This window comes from Lutra lutra, chromosome 7 (genome assembly GCF_902655055.1).
Source record: "Lutra lutra chromosome 7, mLutLut1.2, whole genome shotgun sequence".
Classification (NCBI taxonomy): Eukaryota; Metazoa; Chordata; class Mammalia; order Carnivora; family Mustelidae; genus Lutra; species Lutra lutra.
Window position 1 is genome coordinate 32649847 of NC_062284.1, and position 27195 is coordinate 32677041.

General features: G+C 51.1%; 1 protein-coding gene across 2 annotated transcripts; it reads left to right on the top strand.

Moving 5' to 3' along the window:
- Window positions 1–114: 114 nt before the first annotated feature.
- Window positions 115–27195, top strand: PKM (pyruvate kinase M1/2). Of its 2 annotated transcripts, XM_047738759.1 has the most exons (11): window positions 115–259; window positions 11859–12040; window positions 12614–12705; window positions 17258–17389; window positions 17813–17999; window positions 18470–18740; window positions 20186–20336; window positions 20513–20665; window positions 23128–23294; window positions 25630–25811; window positions 26477–27195. In XM_047738759.1, exons 2-11 carry the CDS (start codon window positions 11887–11889, stop codon window positions 26581–26583), a joined length of 1596 nt encoding a protein of 531 aa, XP_047594715.1. In that variant the 5' UTR covers window positions 115–259; window positions 11859–11886; the 3' UTR covers window positions 26584–27195. The 2 variants fall into 2 exon arrangements, with proteins under 2 accessions (XP_047594715.1, XP_047594714.1); XM_047738758.1 differs by lacking the exons at window positions 115–259; window positions 23128–23294 and adding an exon at window positions 23685–23851.

Genomic DNA, 27195 nt, shown 5'->3' on the forward strand with positions numbered 1-27195 from the left:
AAAGGGCAACCTGAAAGCGCGTTGCGCTCCACGGCACTTCCTCCTGAAGGTGACTGCGCCCAGCGGGGACGCGGAGGGGCGGGGCCCGGCGAGCCCGGGAGCCAGGATTGGGTGCGGGGCGGGGCGGCGGAGGGATTGCGGCGGCCGCAGCCGGGATAACCTTGGGGCTCCGCGGCAGATTCTCGCACAGCGGAGGGGCGTCGCGAGCTTCTACTTCTGTGTACGGTGGCAGTGCAGCTCGAGCGGGACCGAGCCGGAGGTGAGCGGGGCAGAGGCCGGGCCATCCGTCCCCACCTGGGCTCCGTGAGCCCAGCCAGTGCGGAATCCCGGCCGCCTGCGCACTCGGGACACCCACACCCGGTGCGGCGCAGGCTGCCGGGCATCTTGCACCCGGTTGAGGTCGGGAGAGAGGAGAAAGGCAGCTCGCGCCTAGGGCCTGCTCTTCAGAGCCCCCAGACCCCCAGCTCCTGTTTCTTCCAAAGCCGGCCCTCTCCTGCCGCAGTGCTTACCCCCATTCCCGCCCCATCCCCGACTCCTTCTCCTCGATCTGCTTCCATCATCACCTTCCTTTCATCATCGCCTTCCTTTCAGTATTCCCTCCTCATCGGGTCCTTCATCTCCTCCCTCCACCCCGCCATTCCTCTGTTCGCCTCCTTCCTTGGCCCCTTCAACTATACCATTCCCCCTCCCCGTCTTCACCCTGGCCATGACCCCCTCATTCTGATGCTTTCCTTGTAAACTCTCCTCGAAATCCGGTCCTCAGGTCCTTTCCCCCGTGCCGCCTGTATTCAGCGTCGTGTGCTCTTCACGCGCCCTTGTCCCCCTCATGCCTACCCCTTCCCCCATTCATGCTCTGCTTCTGCCCCTCCTCCCTCCATTCTGGTCACGTCCGCTCCTCCGCATCCCTCTCCTCCGCTCTCTGATTCGTTCCGCCCGGGTCTTCGCCCCTCCCCTCCGCCCTGGTCACGTCCGCCTGCACCCCCCGCCTCCCGGGTCTCTGCAGCATGTGGGTCCCGGAGCCCCGGGCCCGCATCCCGCGTTCATCGCCCGAATCGCAGTGGTGTGCGGATGGGCAGGGCCGGTTCCCGTGCGGCCGAGGGATGTAGTGGCGGCCCCGGGCGCAGCTGGAAGATTACGTAACCCGAGGCCTTCCCGCTGCACGGAGGACAGGGGGGTTGTCCCTGAGGCCTCCCCGGATTCGCTGCGCTGGCCCCGAAGGGGTCGCGGGGCTCCTTCCTGGCGCGGCGGGCCTGCGTGTCCCGGCCCGGGACCCGCCCTGCCCCGCCCTCCGGAGGACCAGTGCAGCCTCTCCTCCCTGAACATAGGCTCCGGGATCGCAGACCACTGAGGTCTCGGGTGGGTGGGAGCAGGTTATAGGCAGAATTATGTCCAGAACTTGGCGCCACGCACCGCGTTCACTCCATAAAATCTCTGTGTGCTAAGCTGTTTGGGGGAGAGGGCTTGGCTAGAAAAGTCACAGCCCGCAACATTCAACAATGTCATTAGAGAACTAACACAAAAGTTACCAGTGGTAAGTGCTTCGAGGCAGGGACCGCTTCCTGTTGGGTGAGGGAAGGAAGGTGGTGGAGAAAGGCCACACAAAGTGGCATCACACAGTGGGTTTGAAGCAGAAGAGTACCTTCCAATGTGAAAGTTGTTTAAAAGGCCAGTCATGGAAAGGCATTCCTTGGCTTTTTATCCGTGTTCTTCAAACCCAGACATTGATCCTCTCCTGTACATGTGAGTCTGATAGCTAAGGTCAAGGCATGATGGTCAGAAGCATTGGGAAGTGAACAGGCTTTTAGAATCGGGTTTGACTCATTAACATACAGGAATGGTGGAGGGAATGCCTCCCCAGGACCTGCCGTTTCCCACGTGTGAACTGGGAGTAACATTTTCTTCCGGATTGTTAAAAGGATTGGTTACTATACACTTAGCTACAAGTATATATGTTGAAAACTCTCCGCACTGCACTGCCGAATCTCTAGTGAGATATCCAGAAGAAATGGCTCCAGGTGTGTTCTTTGGTCACTGAGCACAATTACTTGAACTGTAATGGAGCATGAGGGCTTATCTTCTCCATGCCATCCCCAGACACACTCAAGAGTTAATTTTGGGATTAACTATTTAGTCAGGTTTCTAAATACCAGACATCTACTGGTAACCAGTCCCTTAAGGGATCCTGGTAGAGTGTTTACAGAGTCACTGATAATGTTGCCTTGCAGCTCTCCGCTTGCTACAGCGGCACTTTGGTCTCCTGAGCATCAGGGCCCTTAGACAAAGAGGGGCAGAATGCCAGCAGTTGGGTGTTGGGCTGTGAGAGTAGAAACAAACTTGCAACTCCCAAACTCAGATCTGTAATCGCTGTCCCCACCTGCTCCAGGTGGAGTTTAAGGATTTGCTTAGCCAGGTTGTAAGTGTGAGGTTAGGATTGGAGGCAGGGACGGTAGTGTCCTGTTGGCAGGACTGAGGGTGTGGCCACTCCCTGGGCTATAGAGGATACCCTAGGTGAGGACTGCTGCTCTGTGGCATTGTTAGCAAATAATTTACTCTCCTGTTGCCCAAAGATGCTGTTGGGAAATGCAGTGGGGAAGGTATCCTAAGGGGAAGGGTATGTAACCCATCACTAGGTGGGGACAAGGGGGGGGGGCGCCTCTGAGAGGAAGATGACTCAGCCTTTCGACTTATCTGCTTTTGAGAGCATTCTCTTCATTGGGTGAGTGGGAAACTGCACTGTGGTCTTCACAGGTTTAAAAAGTCCCTTCTCTCCATTCAGTGAGTCAAATAGTGAAGCATGCATTTTCCCCAAGTTAAAAATGGTTTCAGTTAAGTGAAAATCGTTGTTGAGGTGCCCCAGCTCTTTCTACTGTCCTGAGCTTAGATGCAGTGTGGCAGAACCCCGTGCCCAGGCCGTGTAGTCCACGCACCTGCATTCCTGAGGTTTGTGTTGGGGGGAGGGGGCTTTGGGGGGGGCTGTCATGGTCATGAATAACAATGACTGAAAAAAAAGTCTTTAAACTCCTTTTTGAGTTATTGGACTTGAGTCGAAATAAGTGGACATGAGTCTCTATTCCTGCCTTGGTATAGCTGCTCCCATTTTAAGCACTGCATTAGGAGTAAATAATTTTAGTGTTAAATTCATCGCTTAACAAAAAGCATTATCGGGTCTCTAATAATTTGCCAGTGACTTGGCAGATTTGGTAGCTGGGACTCCAAACAGCTAGCACCTCGTGGGAGTTGCTTCTGTGCCTTGAATGTTTCAAGGGGGGGTGGTTCACAGGAAAAGCCATTTTATTTCTTAAAGCTGCGTGTTTCTTAATGTTGAGGCAGAAGAAATGAGGAAATGCCTTACAAGCTAGAAAGTACAAAAAACACAGCTCTTGCATTATCAACTCACACTACCCTGGTTCTAATTTACTTTGCTTCAGCTTGTATGAAGGCATGTCAGGATGTGTTATTTTGGCCAAGAGCTAAGACTGAGCTCAAGGTAGGGGGAAAATGACTCATTTGACATTTTATTTCTGAATCATTCCAAACGTCCACAGTCAAATCTCAGTTATAACGCTGGTGCACTGCAAGGGTGAGTCGCCCATGTGAGGATGTTGAGAGATACAGAAATGATTTCCTTGGTAAGAGGTCTTCGAGGAGGGGCGCCTGGCTGGCTCATTCAGTAAAGCATGCAACTGTTGATTGGGGTTGTGAGTTTGAGCCCCATGGAGATTACTTTAAAAAAGAAAAAAGTTTCTAAAAAGTCCTCTAGGACCGTGAGTCATCACTTTAAACCTCAATTCTGGGACAGCTAGGAATAGAGCGCAAGGAAGACTGTTGTTAATATTAGCACACTTTCTGGGGACTTGGATTTTTCACCAAGAGCCAGCCTTAGACTAGATAAATGAATAGTGTGGTTGTTTGGGGCTTTTGTTAAAGGAGCTGTTTCGGGGGAGGTGAGCCAGGGTGTGGAGGGGATGGTGGTGTGCAACATCTGGTGGGCCTTTCAGCCTTCTGCCAGGAGAGCTCCGGAGGGGAGGTTGGCGGGGCCGCCAAGTAGTGTGGCGCCCCGCCCCTGCAGTGGTTTGTGCCTGTCTGCACGTAGGAGGGTGAGCCGGGCTGCAGTTCCTCCTGCGGCCTCTGAGACAGACCTCCCCGACTTCTGTCCATAGGCAAAGCTCCTGGGGAGCTCTAAGCCTCTCTTTCCTGACGCTAGCAAGCTGTTTGGAACATTAGGCAGGGGCCCTGATGGGGGCAGATGCCAAGACTGGCTATGATGGTGCCAGCTTAGCTGATCCAGTCTGAAACGTCTCTGGAAAGGAACCTGTTCCTTCCAAGCCTTTGAAATCAACCTACAGCTAGTATTTATTGAACTTTAGACAACGGGTGTCTTCCATGTTTGCAGCGATGAGTGCAAAAGGGTTACCCAGTCATAGTATAGTAGACAAAACCATGGACAGTTTGCAGTAGCCCTGGGAGTTTTGATGTAGTTAGAGGTAGGGAAGTAGAGACTTGATAATCTGGTATCCCTCTTTTGTTACTACACTAGAAAGCAGATGACTAAATACCGCCTATCAGGAGGGTGAACATTTTAAAGCTCAGACAATATTGAATGTTGGCAGAGGTGTGAGAAGGCCAGAACTGGTCCTGGTTGGTTGTAATTGGATAGAACCACTTTAGAGAGCAATTTGGCGACATTTAGTAAAATAGAAAATAAACATACATGTGACTTAGGAATTCCATTACTGGATATATATAGAAGCTCACACTTGCATAAGGAGCCATGTGCTAGGAGAGTTGTTACTGTGGATTCATAGGGGAAAAATTGACCTAATGGGGGGTGGATGGCCAACCAGTAAGGGAACACATAAATAAATGATGTGGTTGTGGGGTGCCTGGGTGGCTCAGTGGGTTAAGCCTCTGCCTTCGGCTCAGGTCATGATCTCAGGGTCCTGGGATCGAGCCCCACATCGGGCTCTCTGCTCCGTGGAGAGCCTGCTTCCTCCTCTCTCTGCCTGCCTCTCTGCCTACTTGTGATCTCTGTCTGTCAAATAAGTAAATAAAATCTTCTTAAAAAAAAAAAATGATGTGGTTGTGCAGTAGGCCAGGATAGCAGTGCACACGAGTCAACTAGGACTGTGTACCCACCGGAGGGGTCTCAAGTATGCTGAAGAAAGCAAGAGGTTTATTTGTACAGTATTCTACTTAGGGCATTTTATTTTATTTTATTTTTACTTAGGGCATTTTAGAAAAACAATATTCTAGGGGCCAGTATAGATATAGATAACTTAGATTAGAAGGATACAAAATTCCTGACAGTGGTTGGGTGTCAAAGTTCGGGATGGGCTGTGGAAAGGGTTCGAGAGGCCTGGGGATGGAGGGAAGATAAATGACAAAATTGTAATGGTCTTGGTTGGTTGGTTGGTTGGTTTTTTTAAGTCTGAAGGAATGCTGGCTGAATGCTAGTGGTCACCCCTGGGTGGTAGAAGTGCAGGTGTTAATATTTCTTTTTTTTTTTTTCCTCTAGTTCAAAGTAAAATAGAAGCAGACCTGTGAAGGTCACTGTGGGAAGACCAGTCAGACAAACTAGGTCATTGTTCTTGGAGAACTGGCTTGGCCCTTCCTTCCTCATCCCCCCTTCCTCTCCCTCTAGTTGGGATGCAGGACAGCTCCTCCTGTAAATGCTGGGTGAGACCGCCTCACCTTGCAGAGGCTGTCACTGATCCTCGTTGTACCTGACTTTGAAGGGCCCTACTTCAGACTCCTTGGTCCCTGCTGTTTCCAGAGTATGAACATCCTGCCTGAAAACACTGCCTCATTATGTTAAGCCTTGTAAGGAGGCGTCATAACACAGGACAACAAGAGCTTCATCCCAACTTCCTCCTTCAGACTGAAACCAGTTCTCTGCTCTGAGCATCTGTGGTCAAGCAAGGACATCTGAAGGTTCTCTGACTTGAGACTTCTTGCCCTGGAGCTGAGTGGTCCTTTGTGGGGGTGGGACCATTTTGTATCCACTTCTGTGTCCTAGACATACTCTAGTTTGAAATAGGACCTGAGGTTTCTACTTACAAAGTTGAAGTCCCTTAGGTTTAGCCCTGAATAAATAAAGGAAGGGAATTTTACCTGAACCTGTGCGTGGGCTCATTTGTTTTATGTAACCAGGTAAGCTAGACTTTGCTGTCTGTTGTCGAGCCTGCTGAGGGTAGAAGGGACCACAGCTAAAAATGGATTCTCCTCTATACCCTGCTCCATCTGCAAATGCACGGTAGCATTACTCTACTCCTGTAGATCAGGACAGACAGCTGTTCGGTGCAGACCTCACTAGGTTCTGTCGGTGACCCAGCACCCATGTTGATCTTCTTGTCATAGATGAGGGCCTGTCTTGGGAATTCTGTTGCTCTCTCATCTCGGAACTCTAGAGAGCAGGCTGGCCCGAACACTTCGTCTGTTCTAAAGATTAGGGAATTGAAAGGCCTTCCTTGTGCTGGCTTGGAGACTTGGAGGTGTAGCTAGCATATTGATGACAGAGCAAGGACACAGTTGGGGGCATCGGGTGCCATCGTGATGGGGTAGCTGTGTGTGGTGAGGTCGGCATCAGAGCGGTCTGATTAAAAACTGCCTTAACGCACATGCAGGCTCTGGGCCAGGCTGGTTTACTAGGGCAGAACGATTTGGGCCTTTGTGAAATAATCGGTGGAGTGAAGCGTGAATCTTTCCCGGCACAACTTGCCAACAGTACTGGCTCTGAGAAGCAGCATGTTGTATTTTTTTTATATGATCCCTTTTTTATATGATCCAGAAACTTTGGTTTCTGGAGTGTGGCCAAAGAATTGTGTCTGGCACAGAGGACGCTCTGGTTTTAGAGAACAGAAAGGTGGGACCAGGTACACGTGGAGCTGAGGCGTGACTGTGCCTACCCCCTTCTCTAGGTCTACGCTAAGGCCTCTCATGGTGTCTCGTTTCTCACAGAGGAGAAATGGCTCTGAGGAAGATTCTGCTGCAGGGGCTCAGGCTCAAGAATAAGGTTCCCGTGCCTGGGCCCAGCATTTGCCAGCATCTGTGGATACGCCGGGCCTCCACTGCTGGCAGGAGGTTGGCTCTGCATGTCTGTGCCTCCCGGGGAGGAGGATGCAGTAGCGAGGAGGATGCAGTAGCGAGACGGACACAGGCTGGGCTGCATGTCCTGGCGGGCTGCTGTCCACACGACCAGCACGAGGGCGGGGAGCTCTTCCCAGAGGCGCGCCCTGAGAAACCACGGCTTGGGCTGCTGCCCTGGGGCCAGGGGAGAGTCCCACTGTGTTTGAGGAAGAACCAGAGTTAGGTGGTTGGCAGGATGGGCACCTGGTGTTCAGGAGGAAGAGGCTTCTGGAACACCCGGGAGACAGGCAGCAGAGTGCTAACCTTTTCAGCAAGGGAGGCTCCAGGGTGCAGCCTGAGTCAGGAGACCAGTCAGTCCCTGGGGATGAGACCTGAGTTCTCCGGGTTGGTAGAGGTCTTTCAGGGCCTATTGAGATCTGGTAGGAGTCAGGACAGGCAAGCTTTTTTTTTCTTTTTCTTTTCTTTTCTTTTTAATTGCTGGTGTGGAAATCCACTCACACGCCAAATAATTTTTTCATGTGCTATTTTTTGCATTTCATGGGCTGGGTGGGCAAAAACTCAGAGCTTGCAAAACTTCAGATTTCATTTGAGGTGGTAAAATAGGGTTATTGTTTGTGTGCAGTATAATTATATCTGCTAATGGCATCTCCTGTCCTTGGAGTCTGCCCTTCTGTATCAGAACATCCTTGTCATAAAGATTTTGCTGTGAAGCTTGAGGACAGACTAAACAGGAAAACAAGTTTGCTGGATTTGGGTGTGTAACTAACAGGCTTTTGGCATAGAATTGTCTTGCGGACTATATTAACTTTTTTTTTCTCTTTGAGGTTCACAATGCATTAAGGTTGGCCTTCTTAAGCCAGTGGAACGGTCTGGCAATGCATTTGTGATCTAGGGCCTGAGATGTGTTATCTCACCTCTGCCACATTTAAACAGTATTTCTGAAGTGTGTAGAGTAATGGTTGATAATGAAACTGGAGGCTTCACTTTTGTTTTAATTCCAACACTTTTACCAGGAAACTTGCAAATATTTCATTTTCAGAAGAGGTGCATTTGTGATTTTTTTTTTTAAGATTATTTATTTATTTATTTGACAGAGATCACAAGTAGGCAGAGAAAGCGGGGGAAGGGGAAGCAGGCTCCCCGCCGAGCAGGAAGCCTGATGTGGGACTTGATTCCAGGACCCTGGAATCATGACCTGAGCCGAAGGCAGAGGCTTTAACCCACTCAGCCACCCAGGCGCCCTGTGATTTTTCTTTTTTTCTTTTTTTTTTTTTTAAAGATTTTATTTATTTATTTGGTGCAGAGAGAGAGAGACAGACAGAGATCACAAGTAGTCAGAGAGACAGGCAGAGAGAGAGGGGAAGCAGGCTCCCCACTGAGCAGAGAGCCCGATGTGGGGCTCGATCCCAGGACCCTGAGATCATGACCTGAGCCGAAGGCAGAGGCTTAACCCACTGAGACACTCAGGCGCCCCCTGTGATTTTTCTTAATAAGAAAGTATTTCATGTCAGTAAATTTATTAGTAAAGGGAAGAAAAAATTTTGCTGTAATCCTACTTTCTGGATGACAAGCTGTTACTATTTGCATAGATACACTTCCAGTCTTTTATGTATCTTTAATTTAGTATCCTTTCTCTCAAAAACCAGGAGGGACCAGGTTTTGGTTTTTTTTTTTGTTTTGTTAAGATTTTATTTGTCAGAGTGTACAAGCAGGGGGAGCAGCAGGCAGAGGGGGATGCAGGCTCCCCACTGAGCAAGGAACCCAATGCAGGACTCGATCCCAGGACCCTGGGATGATGACCTGATCCTAAGGCAGGCGCTTAACTGACTGAGCTACCCGGGCATCCCATGACCAGGTTCTTAAATAGAATAGTGACATGTTAGTAAACCACAGACTTAAAGAGAATTTAGAGGGAAGATAATCTGGGTATTTGGGGGGGAGATAAGCATCATAGAGAAGACAGTAAGAACTTACCTGCAAATATCCGTGACCAGGTTCTTGGTATTTCCTTGGGAGTATCTGTGTGTTTTTCTCTAACCTAGCTGAATCTCCAGGAGCAGCTACCACCCAGTTACCTGGTTAATAAAGTAATATTTCCATTGCCCCAAAGAACTTCAGTTACACTCAGCTTCTACCTTGATCCTTGTACAGCTCTACAGAGCAAACCTTACTCAGCTCCGAGCGGTCTTTGCGAGTGGGGCCAAGGAGCCACCCTGAGCCAAAACAAGAGCATTATGTCACCGGAAGCCCAAGCCCCGAGAACACAAGGTATGACCCAGTAACCTGTGGCCCCAGCCAGGTCTCTGCAAGGAAACCCTCACGTCTCGCTCGGGTCTAGAGACAGCGGATGATTTTGTTTTGTTTTTGTGTTTTTGGTTTTAGGCAGCTGGTGATTTTTAAGAAGATTGGGGTTTAGTTACTCTAACCCACTCATTCAGATCTTACTTTGTTCATAACAGTCCTCAGGCTGGATGACGACTCCACTTGGAGGCCACAGGAGGCCTTTGTGTTCCAGTTGGCTGGGCGTGCCCCCTGCTGCCATCTCTTCTGTCCTGTTCCCTTAACAGCCAGAGGCACCTAAGCCCCACCCTGTGCTCGAACCCTGGCCACCGAGGCAGTCCCTGTAGGAGTTGCTGAGTGCTTCAGATGTGTGGAAGGGGAGAAGGGCGGTATCGCTTTGATTTTGACCACGAGGCATTGAGATACTCTGAAAGGTCATTCAGCAGACCCTGGAATACTTCCAAGGACTAGGTGCTAAAAGATATGAAACCGAATAGGTGATAGAGGAGAGGACCTTCAGACGTTTTCGATTTAGTGCCCGGTGTGTATTAGGGAATCAGGAAATGCACACTGAAAGGAACAGTGCATTTGGCATGTGGACTAGTTGGCCAGGATCTTATGTCCCTGTTTTTTTTAAATTTTAGCTTTTGTAGCTCAGGACTCGTAGTCCTCTGTTTTCAGTAGCTGACAGAAGGTTTGCTCACAGCTGGTCACAGAGCTTCTTGGGCTTTTAATCAGAATTCTTGAAGGTAGCAGAGACGGGTTGAGATGCTTGCTGTACCTGAGCTACCCCAAGAGGCCACAAAGTTGGGGCGCCTGGGTGGCTCAGTGGGTTAAAGCCTCTGCCTTCGGCTCGGGTCATGATCTCAGAGTCTCAGAGTCCTGGGATCGAGCCGCACATCGGGCTCTCTGCTCAGCAGGGAGCCTGCTTCCTCCTCTCTCTCTGCCTGACTCTGCCTACTTGTAATCTCTGTCTGTCAAATAAATAAATAAAATCTTAAAAAAAAAAAAGAGGCCACAAAGTCAAGGACAGGAGGAGAAAGAGTAAAAGTGATATATGTGGGGTGCCTTGATTTAGAGCCCTGAGATTTAGGAGGAGCTGGGACAGGGCTGAGGAGGGCTTGTTCTGGAGCCTGGGCTGAAGCCTTCAGGCTCAAGGGTGTTAAGGAGTAGCCCTTGGTCAAGGAGAGCTGGAGGAAGGGACGGCCTTGTGATAAGGAGTGTCAGGTTTCACACTCACATCCTTACCTGGTGGTTCTTCAGACATTGCCTGGAAGCTGCTTTAGGTCTTTGTAATCAGTTTACTAACTGGCTGAGTGAGTTTAGTTGTTAGTAACATCCTTACCTGGTGGTTCTTCAGACATTGCCTGGAAGCTGCTTTAGGTCTTTGTAATCAGTTTACTAGCTGGCTGAGTGAGTTTAGTTGTTAGTCAGTAATGAAGAAGGCAAAGGTCAGGACCAGCTGTCAGGATTGTGACCTGGCCTGGTTAATTACCTGAAACAGATAGTCTTTGCAGTGTACTGGGCAGAAGGGGAATTGGGATGATGTATCAGAAAATAGAAAATCAGTTGGGAAGAGGATTTGGCAAGCCGTCTTAATTTTCTCATGCTATAACCATCCTCTGAAAGTAGCAGTAATGTTTTCAGAACCAGACCCGTGCCATTGGGGTTATCTCTGGTTTATGCAAATTGCTTTGCAAGTCCTGAAGTCCTGCGGACCAAAGGTAATTGTCGTTTTTAGGTACAGACTCCTGGGGCAAAAGATTCTGCACACAGCGTTTTGGATCATCTTTGCTTCCTGTCCAGGGACTGGTTTTTACTGTCTGTCAGGGACCTGGGACCTGCTCCCCTACCAGACTGAGTTGAGGAATGAATGTAGGTAGTGTTCCGGGTTAGTGAAAATCTCAGCTTCCAGAGCTCAAAGGACTGCCTGGATGGTGGTTGTCTTTGCAACCAGGAAGGTAACTTCCGAGTTTGGGTGGGAATTGCTAAAAACCAATATGGATGCCCCGCCCTATAGCAGACATTTATAGCTTTGGGATAGCTTATCATACAAAAATCTGTATTTGCCAAGGTACTAAAGAGGAGTCTGTTTTTATATTACTGGTTATTTCACTGGAAGATGGGTTACAACTTTCTTTGGAGGCAGTGCCTGTGATTTAGAGGTAGTGGCTGTGAAATGTTACTTGTAGGATTAACAGGAAAACTGTCAAGGTGGAGAGTAGCCCATCGTAAGGGAGGTCTGCTTACAGTGGATACTTGGGAAGTACTGCATTGGGTACGAGGTTTTAAATTGTCTTTGAGGTCCGCTGTGGTCACGTGAACCCTCAGCCCGACTTGAGGAGTGCCCACACGGCTGGAGCGTGGCAGGGCTCCGTGTGGCTTGTGCACAAGTGTGCTTACTGAGTTAATGTGTACACGGGAAACCGCCTCCTGTGCCAAGGGTTGTATTAACCACCTGGCTTCTCAGACTGGTCACTCTCCCTCTTCAGCTCCCCTGGATCCAGGACCTCAGCAGCCATGTCGAAGCCTCACAGTGACGTCGGCACGGCCTTCATCCAGACCCAGCAGCTGCACGCGGCCATGGCTGACACGTTCTTGGAACACATGTGCCGTCTGGACATCGATTCACCACCCATCACGGCCCGGAACACTGGCATCATCTGTACCATCGGTGAGTGGTTTGTGCCCCCCCAAAACAAGGGCTTCATAGGGCCGTGATCTTTTCTTTCTGGAAGAGACACAGATGGTAAACCTGGGTGCTGAGCAAGATGCTGCACAGGGTCTTGTGGGGACTAGGGTCCTAGGAAGTTGTGGTAAGGAATTTGCATGCTCTGTGTTTGCTGCTAAAGGCAGAATTTTGATGGTGTCTTCCTTAGCACATCTTCTAGGAGCATCTCAGAAATCTAGGGAAGAGCTTTTCGACATGCTCTGTGCAACCAAGATTCTGTGGTGGGAAAACTGGCTAGGCTTCCGGGGGAGAGTAGAGAGGGTTGGTGGAGTCTCATTTAGGCTTTCCTTGTTAGATAGGAGCCTGTAGGATTTGATTGGAAAAGGAGAAATGTCCCCTTAAATCAAGAAAGTGAACAAAATATAGTAACAACCTTTATCTGCTTTTGAAAGAACCTTGAGCAGTTTGTAGGAGGAAAATTCAGGGGAAGAGACTATCAAGGGCTCTTCAAACTTAAAGGTGTTATTTCTCCTTTGAATAATTAACACTTTGGCTTTAAAATTTTTTTCTCACTAGGCCCAGCTTCCCGATCGGTTGAGATGCTGAAGGAGATGATTAAGTCTGGAATGAATGTGGCTCGTCTGAACTTCTCTCATGGAACCCATGAGGTGAGCCTCAGCTAGACGGTTTGGCCCCTGAGGCAGCGTGCAGGAAATTGGGTGCCAGTGCTCTGTTCATTTAGCCACACGGAATCAGGCAAGAAAGCATCTGGGTTTTAGAGCTAGTGCAGAGATCATCTTCACTGGCCTGTCCCTGCTGTCCTTCCCCCATCTCCTGCCATCCTACCTGGCCAAGTCTCCTTACACGGAGACAACCTCTTTGGTTATTGGCCATGGTTTTCCCACACACCTGTGGTGACAGAAGTGCCAGGGTTGCGACACTGGCTGGCTCAGGCAGCGGAGCATGCAACTCTCCATCTCGGGTGGGGGTTCAGGCCCGCGTTGGGTGTAGAGATTGCTGGGAAAATAAAGAAACTTAGAAAAGAGTGGAAGGGTCTTCTCAAGAACGCCGTGTAAGCTATTAGGTACCATGGCCACAGGGCTTAACACCACCTACCCCTGGGTCTCTGTAACAGTTCCTGTTGCAGAGGTGAACCAAAAGGTCACCCTGCAGACAGATTTCTGGCCTAGTTTAGACCCAAGATAACTGAGCAGGTCCAGGAGAGGGGTTTCTACCACTGCGAGTTAAGTGGTGAGTCTCCGTACCGACACTCCAGCACAGAATACCCTGTTTGCTCAATGCTGTGTGGCTGGCCTGTCTCTTCCCAGGGGTTCCCAGGTGCATTGAAGTGAAGTCCGCACGCTTCTCCGGCAGCCCGGGAGGAGTGTGTCTGCTGAGGCTGTGTAGGACCTGACTTGCGCTGTAGGCGGAGGACTTGTCCAGGGACCAGGTGGCAACTCCTGGGACATGCTCTCTCCCCACTCCTGTTTCCAAACTTATATTGAGGGAGGAATGGAGGTTCCCTGAGGGACAGTTCCTTTTAAAACCCTTTGGGCTGCATCATAAGCGATGGGATTTCATACTGGCGTTGATACAGAAGAAATGAATGAGCATGACTTTCCCCTCTCTTGACTTCTGATACTTCCTGTTTGGAATAAAGAAAACGCTACCCTGTAAAGACAAGTGGTGAGGGGTTGCCCTGTGGCATTTGGAAACTGGTGTTCAGTTTAGACTAAAAATAAAGCCTCAGGAAGTACAGTCCAAGAAGTGAATTTCTCCTTCTGGAAATGTGAGACTCATGGGTTCCCTAACCTGGTGTTTCATAAACAGCCTATGTCCTGGCAGGCGTCCGGCCTCCAAATGTCATGAGGGCCTGACCAAGTTTAAAGGAGCTGTGCTCAGCCAGTGCTTCAGGCACCTTAAGACACATCTGTGCTGACATTCTGTAATTTTCCAAAGTCGGGGTCCTTGTCAGGAGTCACCAGGAATTTTTGCAAGTGTTAGCTTAGCCCAAAGAGAGCTAAAGATACCAGTGGGTATTGGTTCACCATTGATCCCTGCTGCTGTACCGTGCCAGGGTCTCCTATGTGCAGCAGAAGCAGCAGAAATAGATTTTAAGAAGTTGACCTTTAACTAGGCTTGATGGCCTCTTCCATCCAATCCAGTAAATTAACACCACCACAGCTCCAAAACGGCCAGGCCATGGGATGTCTGCTGCACTTGCCGGAGGGGGGGGGCTGGCCCAGGGATTTGGGTGTTTGTTTATTTTCCCTTTTTAGTCTTTATTCTATATATTTTTTATTAACATAGAGTGTATTGATTTGGGTGTTTTTAGACTACAGGAGGCATTTGGAGATAATAATCTCTGCTTCAATTCTTCTTCCCAGAATCGAATTGGGATTTAAAAACACACACACACACACACACACACACACACACACACACCCAGGTCCTTGTTGCAGGTGTGAAGTTTTTGACCAGGATACAGTTGTCTCTGGGATCAGGGCTTTGGAAACACATCTGAAATAGTTCTCATACTGCATCATGTAACGTAAACAGTTTGACCACATGTTGGGGCTCTTCATAGGCTCCTTGGACTAGTGGCTGCACCAGGTTTTCCCAGGTCTTGACAATTTTTAAATACCTTCTAAACAGCATTGAAGTTACTTTCTCTCCCTGACTCTGTCAGAGGGATGTGTACTGTCTGCATCTGATCTCTCCTGCCGGCTTTGCCCACCGTGGTGTCCCTAGCCCCATCTGCCAGTTCAGATGCGCACGATGTGTTCTTCCTGAACATGTGGTCCCAGAGATACTGACTTTGAGACAACCTAGATTGAGAACTTTCCACAAGGACGGTATTGATTGATGGGCTTCCTTACCACTTGGTTGCATCCAGAGGAACCACGCCATAGTGGGAGACTGTAGCACCAGCACACCTTCTGGAAATGCACCCAGAGATGCCAGGATAGAGGATTTGAGTAGTGTAAGACCTAATATTCTCATCAATATGTGTACAGTAGATGACTTTATGGCCTCCAAGAACAAAAACACATGCTTATGATTATACAGTTTATTAGGCCACCAAAACCCCTCAAGTTCCATAAAATGAAAATTACAAAGACTCACTCATATTCTCAGGCATATATTTTTCTTCTAATTTTTTTTTTAATGGAAATTTTAAGTTTAACAGTAATCAAGAAGACTTAGAGGGGCATGGGCATCCGGGCGGCTCAGTTGGTTAAGCATCTGGCTCTTGATTCTGGCTCTGGTCATGATCTCAGGGTCCTGCTGAGTGTGCAGTCTGCTTAGGATTCTCTCTCTCCCTTCCCCTCTGTCCCGCCTCATGCCCCAAAAAGAGAAAAGGGAAAAAAGAAAACTTACAGACTTAAATGTACTTAGCAGAAAGCAAAAGTCTTAATGAAAGTAAGTGAAATACTTAACTCAAACACTAGGGACCAAATAATCTAAAAGGGATGAAGGAAAAGCATAACTTGATGAAATAGAAAATAAATTTGACAAACTAAAAACCCCTGTAAAACAGAAACTTCCAGGAAAGCCTGGTCAAGAATGAGGAGGCACAAAATAAAGAGACGGAAAAGGGAGTATTTCCCATACATTTGAAGAGTGTTTGAAAGTCATAAAAAGACTTATACTTTAATTTCTAGAGGTTGAGATGAAATTGACTATCTTCCAAGAAAAGGTAATGTCTAAGAAGTGGAAAGTATAAATAGATTAACAGCTTGAAGAAATTGAAAAGGTGACTGTAGGCTCTAGCTCTGTTCAGACCACCGGCCTTGAGGACTTGGATGGCTTACTTCTGTCTCCCCTTGAAGGAGCAGTTACATCCTCTGTCATGCCGTTTCAGAGCCACGTGTATAGAAATCTTTCAAGTGTGTTCTTTGAAGCCAACACACCCTGAGAGTAAGATGAGACAAGGACAGTAGCCTAACCAGGCCGGTTAGCATTAAGGCTCTGTCTCACTTAGAGAGAAGCAGACAGCAAAGGTAAAATTCAGCAGCCCACATCCAGCCATCTACTGAAAGAACTTTCCTGCCCTATGCCCACGTAAATTTTATTCAAGAACACGAAATCCATACTGGGATGAAACTGAGTGGTCAGTAGGAGATGATGGTGACACTAAAGGCTCACATCTTTTCTAAGGACTTCCATCAGCTCTGAGGAAAGGGCATTTGACAACATGAAACACCCATTCCTTCAAGAAAAAAATTATCTCCATGTTTTATTCTATGCTGTCCTTTCTGTGAGCCAGCAACAGAAAGAAATATTCGTAACTCAGAGTACGGACCTCTGCCCCCAGAAAACAAGCCAGCAGTCTTCATTAAAGACTGTAATTAGAAGAAAGATTCTCAGACCCAAGCTTCACGCAGCACCGTCCTTGGAGCTCAGACTCTGGTTCCAGCTCCCCTCCAGCTGCCTCACAGGTGCTGGTCTCCTGGACCAGCTGAAGGACAAGGCTCACAGGTGCTGACCTCCGTGCCTCTGATCAGCAGCGTCCTGTTGGTTCCCCGAAGAACTCTTAACATCTTGGCTTTGAGTCCCATTTTTATTCAGATCGTAGTGGCAACTGAGAAAAGAGCAACGACTTAGGAAAAAGATGGAGGTCAGGGTTGTTGGTTTGAAGAGAGGCCATCCTTAGTCTCCCTGGGCCACTCCAGAATGTGATTGTGAAAACCAGGTCTGCGGGACCTTAGCAGTGGCTTGTTTAGCTTGGGCCATTGTGAGCTTAAGTAAATAACTCTGGAGTTTGAATTGTCGTCGGGATCAATAGAGGAAAAGCTCAGAATTGCCAAATCTATGAGTCTGACCCTGATTGTCAGACCAGTGTGACCCACACCCAGTGGCAAGGTCTCTACTCCAGTAGTCCACTGTATTTGCCGAGGGAGTATAATGGGTCCCAGGGAACATAAGGAGGACAAGCTTCTTTCATGTTGAGCCGTGTTGATGCCATCCCTGTAGTGGGTTTTGGTGGCAGCATTCTGAAGTTTCTAAGATTGGCCCTTGAGTGAGTGAGTGTTGTGGAAGAAGGGGGTGGAAGCCTAGGAGACCGACACGAGCAGGTAGAGGGGGAATGGCTGAGCCTGACACGAGATGCGGAAGGTGGTCTAGAACATCACAGGCCTTTCCTGAGTGATCCGCCTCAGCTCTAGCGCTGGGTCCTCGTGTGGGAGCACCCGTTCCAGATTCCTTCTTTCCCCCTAGTACCACGCAGAGACCATCAAGAACGTGCGCGCAGCCACGGAAAGCTTTGCTTCCGACCCCATTCTCTACCGGCCGGTTGCCGTGGCCCTGGACACCAAGGGACCAGAGATCCGAACGGGGCTCATCAAGGGCGTGAGTATCGTGGGGAGCAGCGAGAGGGAGGGCACAGGAGGGCGCAGGCTCCAGAGAGCCAGCCTCTGCAGTCTGCCCAGCTCAGGCGCTCCTCGGAGTTCAGATCCTAGACGGGAGAGTCCTGTTCATCACTGTCAGAAAGGCTGATTTGGCGTATTGGCTTAACACATAGAGAGATGCTCTTTTTACTCTAAAAACCTGTTTCCAAGTCTCTGTCCTTCACCCCCACCCCCCCATCGTTTACATAGTGGGACTAAAACATTGTAGGTTTTCCTTGGGTGACTTCTTTGAGGTAAGATTGAGAACACCATCAGTGATTCCCAGAGCCAGAAGCTTTCTTGTCACTTCTGGCGGAGATGCGAGCATGGTTCCCTGGGGGGAAGAGCTTTTCTGTGGGCTCGCAGCTTACTCTCTGGTCTGTAGAGCGGCACTGCAGAGGTGGAGCTGAAGAAAGGGGCCACGCTCAAGATCACCCTGGACAATGCCTACATGGAAAAGTGCGACGAGAACATTCTGTGGCTGGACTACAAGAACATCTGCAAGGTGGTGGAAGTGGGCAGCAAGATCTACGTGGACGACGGGCTTATCTCTCTGCAGGTGAAGCAGAAAGGTAGGTATAGGAGGCGGCACCTCATGCTCTGGAACCATCTTTAAACGTCCCCTGACCCAAGGACGGTGGGAAGTTTGGCTGACAGCAAGGTGCACTCTGTTTGTTCTCAGGAATTCCTTTTATAATTCCTTGTGCTTTAAAACACACTTCAGTCCAACTTCACTGCCCGCTCAGGGAGCATCTGAAATTTTTACCCATCCTCACTGTTTCTGCTTTTCTGCTTTCCTCCCTGGGAATGACAGCTAATATTTAAGAGTCAGGTACTATGCTAAGCATTTTACATGGTAACTCATTTAAATTTTAAAACAACCCTCCTGAGCAGTTATTATCCCAATTTGACAGACAGATGGGGAAAGAGGCACAGACGGGTTAGTCGACTTGGCCAAGATTATACAGGTAGTGAGTTGGGATCTGAATTCTGAACATACCCCCCCCCCCCCCCCCCCCGCGCAATCCCCAATTTTGTGCAGGTGCTGACTTCCTGGTGACAGAGGTGGAGAACGGTGGCTCCTTGGGAAGCAAGAAGGGTGTGAACCTCCCTGGGGCCGCTGTAGACCTGCCTGCTGTGTCGGAAAAGGACATCCAGGATCTGAAATTTGGGGTAGAGCAGGATGTAGATATGGTGTTCGCATCTTTCATCCGCAAGGCATCTGATGTCCACGAAGTCAGGAAGGTCCTGGGAGAAAAAGGGAAGAACATCAAGATAATCAGCAAAATTGAGAATCACGAGGGAGTTCGGAGGTGAGTGCCCCTCTCTGTCCCCTGCCTCCCTCAGCCCCAGCCTCGCTTTGTAAAAAGCAGACCATATCCCATGAATACCCAGGTCCTAGACCTGGTAACCTGCCCATCCGAATACGGACTCTCTAGCTGAGGCCAGACCTACTCAGTCCAAACACCTGAAGAAGGGGAGCGGATGGTTATTGGTATTCGTATTTATTTATTTACTTGGTTTTATTTTTGTTTTAAAGTTTGTTTAAATAATCTCTGCACCCGATGTGGGGCTCGAATCCGCAACCCTGAGATCAAGAGTTGCACGTTCTTCTGACTTAGCCAACTAGGGGCCCCAAGCCATTGGTATTAAGGGGAAAAAAAGTTGTATATCTTCCCATAGACTCCGGGACCAGTGTTGGAGGGGGACAGGGTCCGTGCTCACAGGTTAGAGGCCATCATGCTGTCCTTCTGATCAGATGCGCTGCTTTGCTGGAATAAAGGGACCTTTCCCCTCATCCTCCACCTCTGCCACCATTTTTCCCAATGGCAGGAAGATGGCAGGCTCTTAAGAAGGGGCTCTTTTTTGGCCCCTCACCTGGGAGATCTGTGGAAGCTCCTGGTGTCCTTGTCTTCACATAGGAAGCAGCTGGCCTGATGCGTGGGCTGGCTCTGGCACATCATCTGCTTTCTGGAGGAAAGCGCGAGCCTCCTCCGGTGTGCCTGGGCTCGGCTCCATGTCACCACCTCCCCAGTATCCCCAGATAGAGCCAGTGAGTATGCCAGCTTGGTGACATCTGTTCCTCTTGGGCTCCCTACTAGGAATATAAGTCAGCACAGCTAAAACCCTAGATCTGCTTGTGTGGATTAGGTGTGTACTTGGGGAGGGCGAGAGGACTGGCCCTACCCACTGTTTGACCTTGCCGTGCTTAGCTCTGTGTAGATGTCCTTTGTACCAGGCAACACGGAGTCTTCTTTGCTGTCCTGATAAACTGTGGGTTATGCTAGCTGACCTTGGCCGCAGGCCAGGCAAAGCCACACATCCTCTTGCCTTCAGCAGGTGGGAGGGGGCTGCCTCAAGGAGCAGCCCTCAAGTATCCTTGGCTGGAAGGCCATGGACCTTTGTGTCAGTAGTCAGCTGGCCTCGTGTTCTTCTTTCTGCCTGGGAAGTGCCGGCTGGAGTGCCGGTGGTAGAGAGATGTCCTTAGAGGGGCCTCAGGAGATGCAGGTGGAAAGGAAACAAACCCATGGGGCTTTGGAAGAAACCTTGTCCTCTCCCCGGAGGAACAGTTAGCCTGCCTTGGGAGACAAAGGTAGCTCGGACACTCTGTCACCTCTGTACACCCAGGGTGAGGTCATGGACGGCTTTCCCGGTGAAGGGCTGCTGAGTCCCAAGAATGTAGGAGAACCTCCTGAGCCTCACTGTACTTGTGGCCTTGTTCCATAGAGTCTCTCTCCCTTCCTACCCCCTCTGGCAGGTTTGATGAGATCCTGGAAGCCAGCGATGGCATCATGGTGGCTCGTGGTGATCTAGGCATTGAGATTCCTGCAGAGAAGGTCTTCCTTGCTCAGAAGATGATGATCGGGCGGTGCAACCGAGCCGGGAAGCCCGTCATCTGTGCGACGCAGGCATGTACCTCTCTTCATGCTCACACGCTTGCCGGGGGGGCGGGGTGGTGCTGCCTCATCTCTTCTCAGGATCCCGCCCCCCACCTCAAACACAAACACACCAGGGAGTCAGTGTGTAGTCCTTCCTCTCTGAAGGCCGCACCGGCCGCATCTCACTGTGCTCTGTGTCCTCCCAGATGCTGGAGAGCATGATCAAGAAGCCCCGTCCCACCCGGGCTGAGGGCAGTGATGTGGCCAATGCGGTCTTAGATGGAGCCGACTGCATCATGCTGTCTGGAGAGACAGCCAAAGGGGACTACCCGCTCGAGGCGGTGCGCATGCAGCACCTGGTGAGTTCTCCGGGCCAAGCTGGGCCGGCGCGGTCGAGAGCTCCTGTACAGAGCGGCTTTAGGCTTCTGTGCCCACAACCTTTTGTGATCCTCTGAGTCACAACAGGAGTGAGGAGGTGTGTCCTGGGGGAGAGGGGTGTCTTGGTTTTTTTTTTTTTTTCTGCCTTCCCTGCCCACACGCCCTCTCCTGTTCCCTCCTGTTTTGGAGGCGTCCTTCTCCTCCATCTGTCCTCAGACAGTTCACTTCCAGTGTCAAGGCTGTGAATCTGCCCCTTTCTCTGGACAGCCCAGAGGACTCAGGTGCCTCTGTCCTGTTCTGGGAAAAGCCCTGGGCTCCTCCCAGCCCACCTGTCCGGCTTCCATTTGGGTCCTCACCTGTCCCATATTAGGTGCCTCCGCTGGGGGCCCCTGGCCTGTAGCGGAGGCTGTTGGGTGCACTGAGCTGGCGTGCAGGTGACAGAGCTGGCCTTGCATGCATGGCGCCAGCAGCGGGGCCCGCTTTGCTGAGCTACTGCACTCGCCTCAGGCTGGAAGGTGGGGTTTGGTGACTGACAGCAAGTCCACAAGTCGATACAGGTGGAAAGAGACCGAGCCTGCTGGTCCTGGTGTGAGAGCACCCAGAAGGGTCCTGGAGGCGACCCTTCTTCCCCCACCAGGCAGCTGGCTCTCAAGGCGCTTCAGCTTGGCCATATCCCACTGCCTGGCTCCTTCTCAGCTCCCCAGCCCTGTCTGGTCCTGCTGTAGATGTAGTGAAGTGTTAACCTAGGGTTCACTTACCAGGGCTCCTGAGGCCTGGGAGACAGTGCTACAAATTCACTTTCTTAAAATGGTCCAGTGTCAGTGCTTATAATGTGAGCTCAGCAAACTCGCCTCAGATCCTGAAGTGGTTTTTCTTTGACCTTCCTAGTCCTTTCCCATCAGCAAGGATCCCCATGCCCTTTGTGTGATGCCCCTCTCCTGCAGTCCCCAGATATAAATACCCCCCTCCTCCCAAAAAAGACCTTTTCCTTTCCTCCTTCACTCTGTGTGTCAGGTTACTAGGTTGTAGATTGATGTAATCTTTGTATTCCCTGTGTGATAGATGTCACCCCAACTTCTAGAGGAGGATTATGTGATGATACAGCCTCAGTTTGAACCCAGATCTGCTGGCTTCAGAGCCAGTATTCTCCAGTAACAGAGGGCTTTGTCCAGCTGGAGATGAGGTCGGGTCTCCAGCAGGGACCTGTACTGGGCTCAGAGAATAAGAATCATGCTCTGGCCTCTTGAGCTCCTGTTGTTTTTCCATATCCCAGTCTTTGACACCTTAGAGAGAACCAAGGGCTTGGATGGCCCTGCTCAGAAGATAAGTGATGGGCTCTGGGCTAGGCAGTGCAGGCCTCTCCTTTCCACACCCCCAGTTAACACTGGCCGAGAGCTTCTCTTAACCATCCACTGCTTTCTCTTGTATCTGAGGCCATTAACCACCCATAACTAAGGGCTAGTAATCTCAGGTATGGTTCTGTTTCCTGTTCACGTCTCTTGTCCTTTGGACTGCATGCCATCCCTTCTTAGAGAAAAAAAACCTTTAACCTAGTAAATCCTGCCACGTACTTGCTTCTACTGTCAAGTTAATGAGATGTTCTGATTCTCCCCATACCCCTCGTTCTCTAAGATGCTGGTGATTGCGTTACAGTGCTCTGAAACTTACATTGTCTTTCCGATTCTTGATGCTCTCTGAGCAGGTGGTCTGTGAATAACTGAATGGCTTTCTTATGACTGTGATAATCCTTAAATTTTAATCCAGTGTCCTGTTGCGCTCACCTGTGTGCTTCCACAGGCATCTGTCCCTTCACATGGCTGTTCCGCATGCCCCTCACCAGTCTGCCATTTTCCCCACCTTTGTGCTTGGACCACGGTGAAGCTGCGTGGCTTTGGCTCCGTCTGACCCCAGCTTTCCGGCGCTACTCAGTGCCTTCCCACGGCCGGCCACTGGAAGGGCTCGCAGCAGCCCCGTGCCTGGAAGCCAGGCGCCCAGCCCTGCGGTAACCAGACAGCCATGTGAGGAGGGAGGGCCTGTTCCTTCCTGTGAGCTGTGTCATGAGGCAGCATGGTCAGGTCCTGCCAGGGAGTGGTGTGGGGCCCAGCCTGGGCATGTTTCTGTGCCGAGTGCTGGAGCTTGCCGCCATGTTGTCTCCCTGTGCCCCTGCCCCCAACCAAAAACCGCTTCCCAAAGGGAAGAACCAGTTTTCCCTCTGTGGGAGGGCAGCAGCAGTCAGTCGATGCTGGTAATTCTCCACCCATCCCTGAGCCTGGGGCTTCCATCATGCTGCCTCTTTGCATCTGCATGAAGGACAGATTTAGCCAATTAACCCAAGTTCACCTTCCTCTGATTAATTCCCCATTCTGTCTTTCCGTGTGTTGTCTCTCGTTTTCTCCCTCCTCCTTCCCTCTTCTTGCCTCTCTCCCCCCTCTAAACCTTACAGATAGCTCGTGAGGCTGAGGCAGCCATGTTCCACCGCAAGCTGTTTGAAGAACTTGTGCGAGGCTCGAGCCACTCCACAGACCTCATGGAAGCCATGGCCATGGGCAGCGTGGAGGCTTCTTATAAGTGTTTAGCAGCAGCTTTGATAGTTCTGACGGAGTCTGGCAGGTAGGGCCCCAAGGGCAGGTAACTCCGCAGGATACCAGCCTCTTGCTCCAGCTGATCTAGAAGACAGCTAGGGCCCTGCCTCTGGGGCCTGGGCTCCGGTCCTCTTCTCTGCAGGAAGCCAGCCAGGGAGGTCAGGGCAGGGCAGGACCAAAAGGGCCCTCAGCTCGGTAGGCGCAGTGGATGGCACAGGCCGCTGGTGAGGGACTCGTTCCTGTGAGCCTTGATCTTGCTCAGCTCAGCCCCTCCACTGGTTGGCCTCTTGGCCTCACATGCAGGGCCACGTTCCTCACCAGCTGTCTGTGCGACTCTTCCCCTCCCTCTCCCGTGTGACGCAGCTCTGACAAAGCTCTGTCCCCCTCTTGTCCCTCTGGACGGATATTGCTCCCCTAGATTGCCCGTGAGGCAGAGGCCGCCATCTACCACTTGCAATTATTTGAGGAACTCCGCCGCCTGGCGCCCATTACCAGCGACCCCACAGAAGCCGCCGCCGTGGGCGCCGTGGAGGCCTCCTTCAAGTGCTGCAGTGGGGCCATAATCGTCCTCACCAAGTCCGGCAGGTAGGAGGTGGCAGCGGCTCCCAGGGGATGCCCTGCTCCGGGGCACCTTCCGTGGGCGTCCTGAAAGCAGTGCATTGAATGGGGCTCAGAGGGCCCTGAGCCCAGGTAAGACCCCTTGGCCTGCCACCTGGGCCCGAAGGACTCCAGGCAGCACTCCCCGGTGGTATTGGAGCATTTGCATCCAAAGCGAGTTTACAGCCTCGAGATAAACCAGAGACTTAGTTACAGAACTACATACAGATAGACCCACTACAATGCTTATTTGATCACTTATAAGCCAATCTTTTAAAAAAGTTAAAGGTGGCCAGTTTTGTTCCTTCCAGCTACCATGTGTTCTTTAAAAGTTCTGTTCAGAAAATTCGTGCTGTTCCCCAACGTGCTGTTTGGTTGGTGCATCTGTCCCTGTCTGTCTTTGGGCCCCAAAGGCAAGTGGGTTCAGGACCAGGAAAGGTCACCACATTGTCTCGCTGGCACTCTGGTGCCGTGCCAAGCCGAGGCCTGTGCTTGGCCTTGGACCTGGGATCGCTTCCTCGTCCGGTCATGGAGTTAGCCTCTGTCACTGCCCCGGTCTGGGAGTGTGCTCCTCATCCCTGCCCCCAGGGCCACGAGGGACTCCTGGAAGGGAAGGGTGGAGGGGGTCAGGCCGGCTGCCCCCATGCTCCAGGGTTGCTGTGCACCAATGAGTGGCAGGTGGGGCAGCCTGTAGAACTAGGGCATGAGGTCTATGCACATTCCTCAGCAGAGGGCTCGGTATAAACAGCTCCCGCCATCAGGGCTGACCTTTGTGGAAAGGTCCAGCCTTTGCTGGTCGACTATTTTTAGCTCCAGTCTTCTGGGATTTCACTCTCACAAGTCCCGACTTCAGCAGTTGCTTCCCTCTGAAAGCCTTGTATGGGGCCAGGCCTTTAGAGGGGCAGTCTCTGCTCTGCCATGGCTTAAGTTTCCCTGACACCTGTTGAATGTCCTTAGAGCTTGCCTTCTGAGGCCCAGGGCATCTTGCAAGCAAGTTTCCCCAACTCCCAAGTCACATCTACAATCACGAGGGTAGTGTCTGTGTGCAAGGAGGCATCTGGCACTGGGGCTCCAAGGGGCCCCCTACCCTCCAGAGGAGCCTTCACAGGCAGAGAGCCTCCCACACTAACCTTCTCATCTCCCGGTCTTGCCTCCTGGGTAACACCCAGATTTCGAAGCCTTGCTCAGAAATCCAGTTGCTGGGACTGCCTCAGGGCCAGGGCGACCGTGTGGGCGGGGAGAGGGCACAGCAGGAGAGAAGGCTTATGCTACATTCCCAGGGGGACTGGTGGGCTCCACCCTGTTCCTCGCAGATGTCAGGAGTCAGGTGCTATTCACATGCTGCTTGGCTTGTAGCTGTTGTTGGCAGCAAGAGGAGTGGGTGCTGGTGAGGCTGGGCAGGGCTGTATCTGCCAGGGTGGAAAAGGTCAGAGGAGGGGGTTCTGCCAACTGTAGGCCATGTCGGGTGAATGGGTGAGACTGTCCATGCTGGGTTGGTATGATCCTGGGGCCCTGGGCTGTACGAAGGGGAGGAAGGCAGGTGGGTAGCATAGTATAGGAAGAAGGGTCGTATTCTATTCCTTGGAAGGTAGAGGATGACGGGCTGCCCTGGCCGTGGAAGCATATGCTAAAATGGCCAGGGTCTCATGCTGGCAAAGTGAGTTGGATTAGAGGGTGAGCTGGTGCTGAAGGCCCTGTGGGGCATCCCGGGTGGCTCTGGAACACCATTTAATGGTCTATTCTGCACATCCATCATCCCATTTCAGGTCTGCTCACCAGGTGGCTAGATACCGCCCCCGTGCCCCCATCATTGCTGTGACCCGGAATCACCAGACTGCTCGCCAGGCCCACCTGTACCGTGGCATCTTCCCTGTGGTGTGTAAGGACCCGGTGCAGGAGGCCTGGGCTGAGGATGTGGACCTTCGGGTGAACTTGGCCATGAATGTTGGTGCGTGGCTGGGAGCAAGGGCTAGAGCCTGGAGGGATGTGGGGGGGGTGCTTGAGCACTGATATCCTTAGAGTCCTCCAAAAAGGGGAATAGGCAGACCTTAGGCTGCACAAGAATCCCCACTCTCCCCTGGGAGTCTTCTCTGAATCCTCCTTCCCATTCCCTGAAGTTCTGCGCTGAGCTGCCAACTTCCTCTCCTCTCTCTCTTCCACCTCTCCTCTCTCTCTTCCAGTCTGGGGGGCCCCAAACAAAAAGGATCCTGGGTAGTCAGGGGTGTCTGTTCTTGGGCATTTGCTCATTACTGAGGGTTTAAAAAAAAAAAAAAGCCACAACTTCTACACTGTGGGGTGTCATATACACAGATTATGTACTCATGGCCTTTGTCCCTGATAAAAGGAGGTGTCAGTGGATGTGAGAGGAAGCACTCCACCCTCTAGAGTGTAAAATGAATGATGTCCAAAGGTCCCTGGCAACTCCGCCATTCCATTGATAAGGAAGTATCTTGCCCTCCCTCATCTGTTTTGTCTGGGCTGGGAGGCTCGCGCCACCTTGTGGTGGAAAGAAGTAATGGTCCGCAGTCCTGCTTGCGTTGGAACAGTCAGCTAGGTGCATGCATACCTGCCTGGCTTGGCTTTCACTCACCAACCTTTCTTCTTTTCCTTCAGGCAAGGCTCGAGGCTTCTTCAAGAAGGGCGATGTGGTCATTGTGCTGACTGGGTGGCGCCCCGGCTCCGGTTTCACCAACACCATGCGAGTCGTGCCTGTGCCATGATGGGCCCCAGAGCCCCTCCTCCAGCCCCTGTCCCATCCCCTTCCCCCACCCCATCCATTAGGCCAGCAATGCTTGTAGTGCTCACTTGGGGTCTGTCACGTGGCGCTGGTGGGCTGGGATGCCAGGGAAGCTGAATGCCCCTGTAAAACATGACTGTTTTTTAGGACCCTGTTCGGGTGAGGTGACCCAGAGCTGGGTTGCACATCGTATGATCTCACCCAAGCAAGGGACGAAGGAGGGGTGCAGGACTGGAAGCCCTGGAGCTTAACATGGAGCGCAACAGCTCCTGCTTCTCCTCCTTTGCATACTCCATTCTGTTCCTGTAGAAAACAGATGCTCAGAGAACTCCCAATCCTGGCCTGGGGTCGAGAGACCACCAGCAAGAGTAGCAGCATAGGGCAGTGGTTCCAGTTTAAGGAGACCGGCTCGGGCCCTTAGTTGCTTCTCCAGCCCCTCCGTCTCCCTCCACTTCCGCCTTGTTGTGCGCGTCTGTTCCTACGCTGAGCTGTCGCTGCAGGCACACTCCACCCTCCATTTTCCCCACTACTGCAGCCGCCTCCAGGCCCGTTGCTATAGAGCCTACCTGTGTGTCAATAAACAACAGCTGAAGCA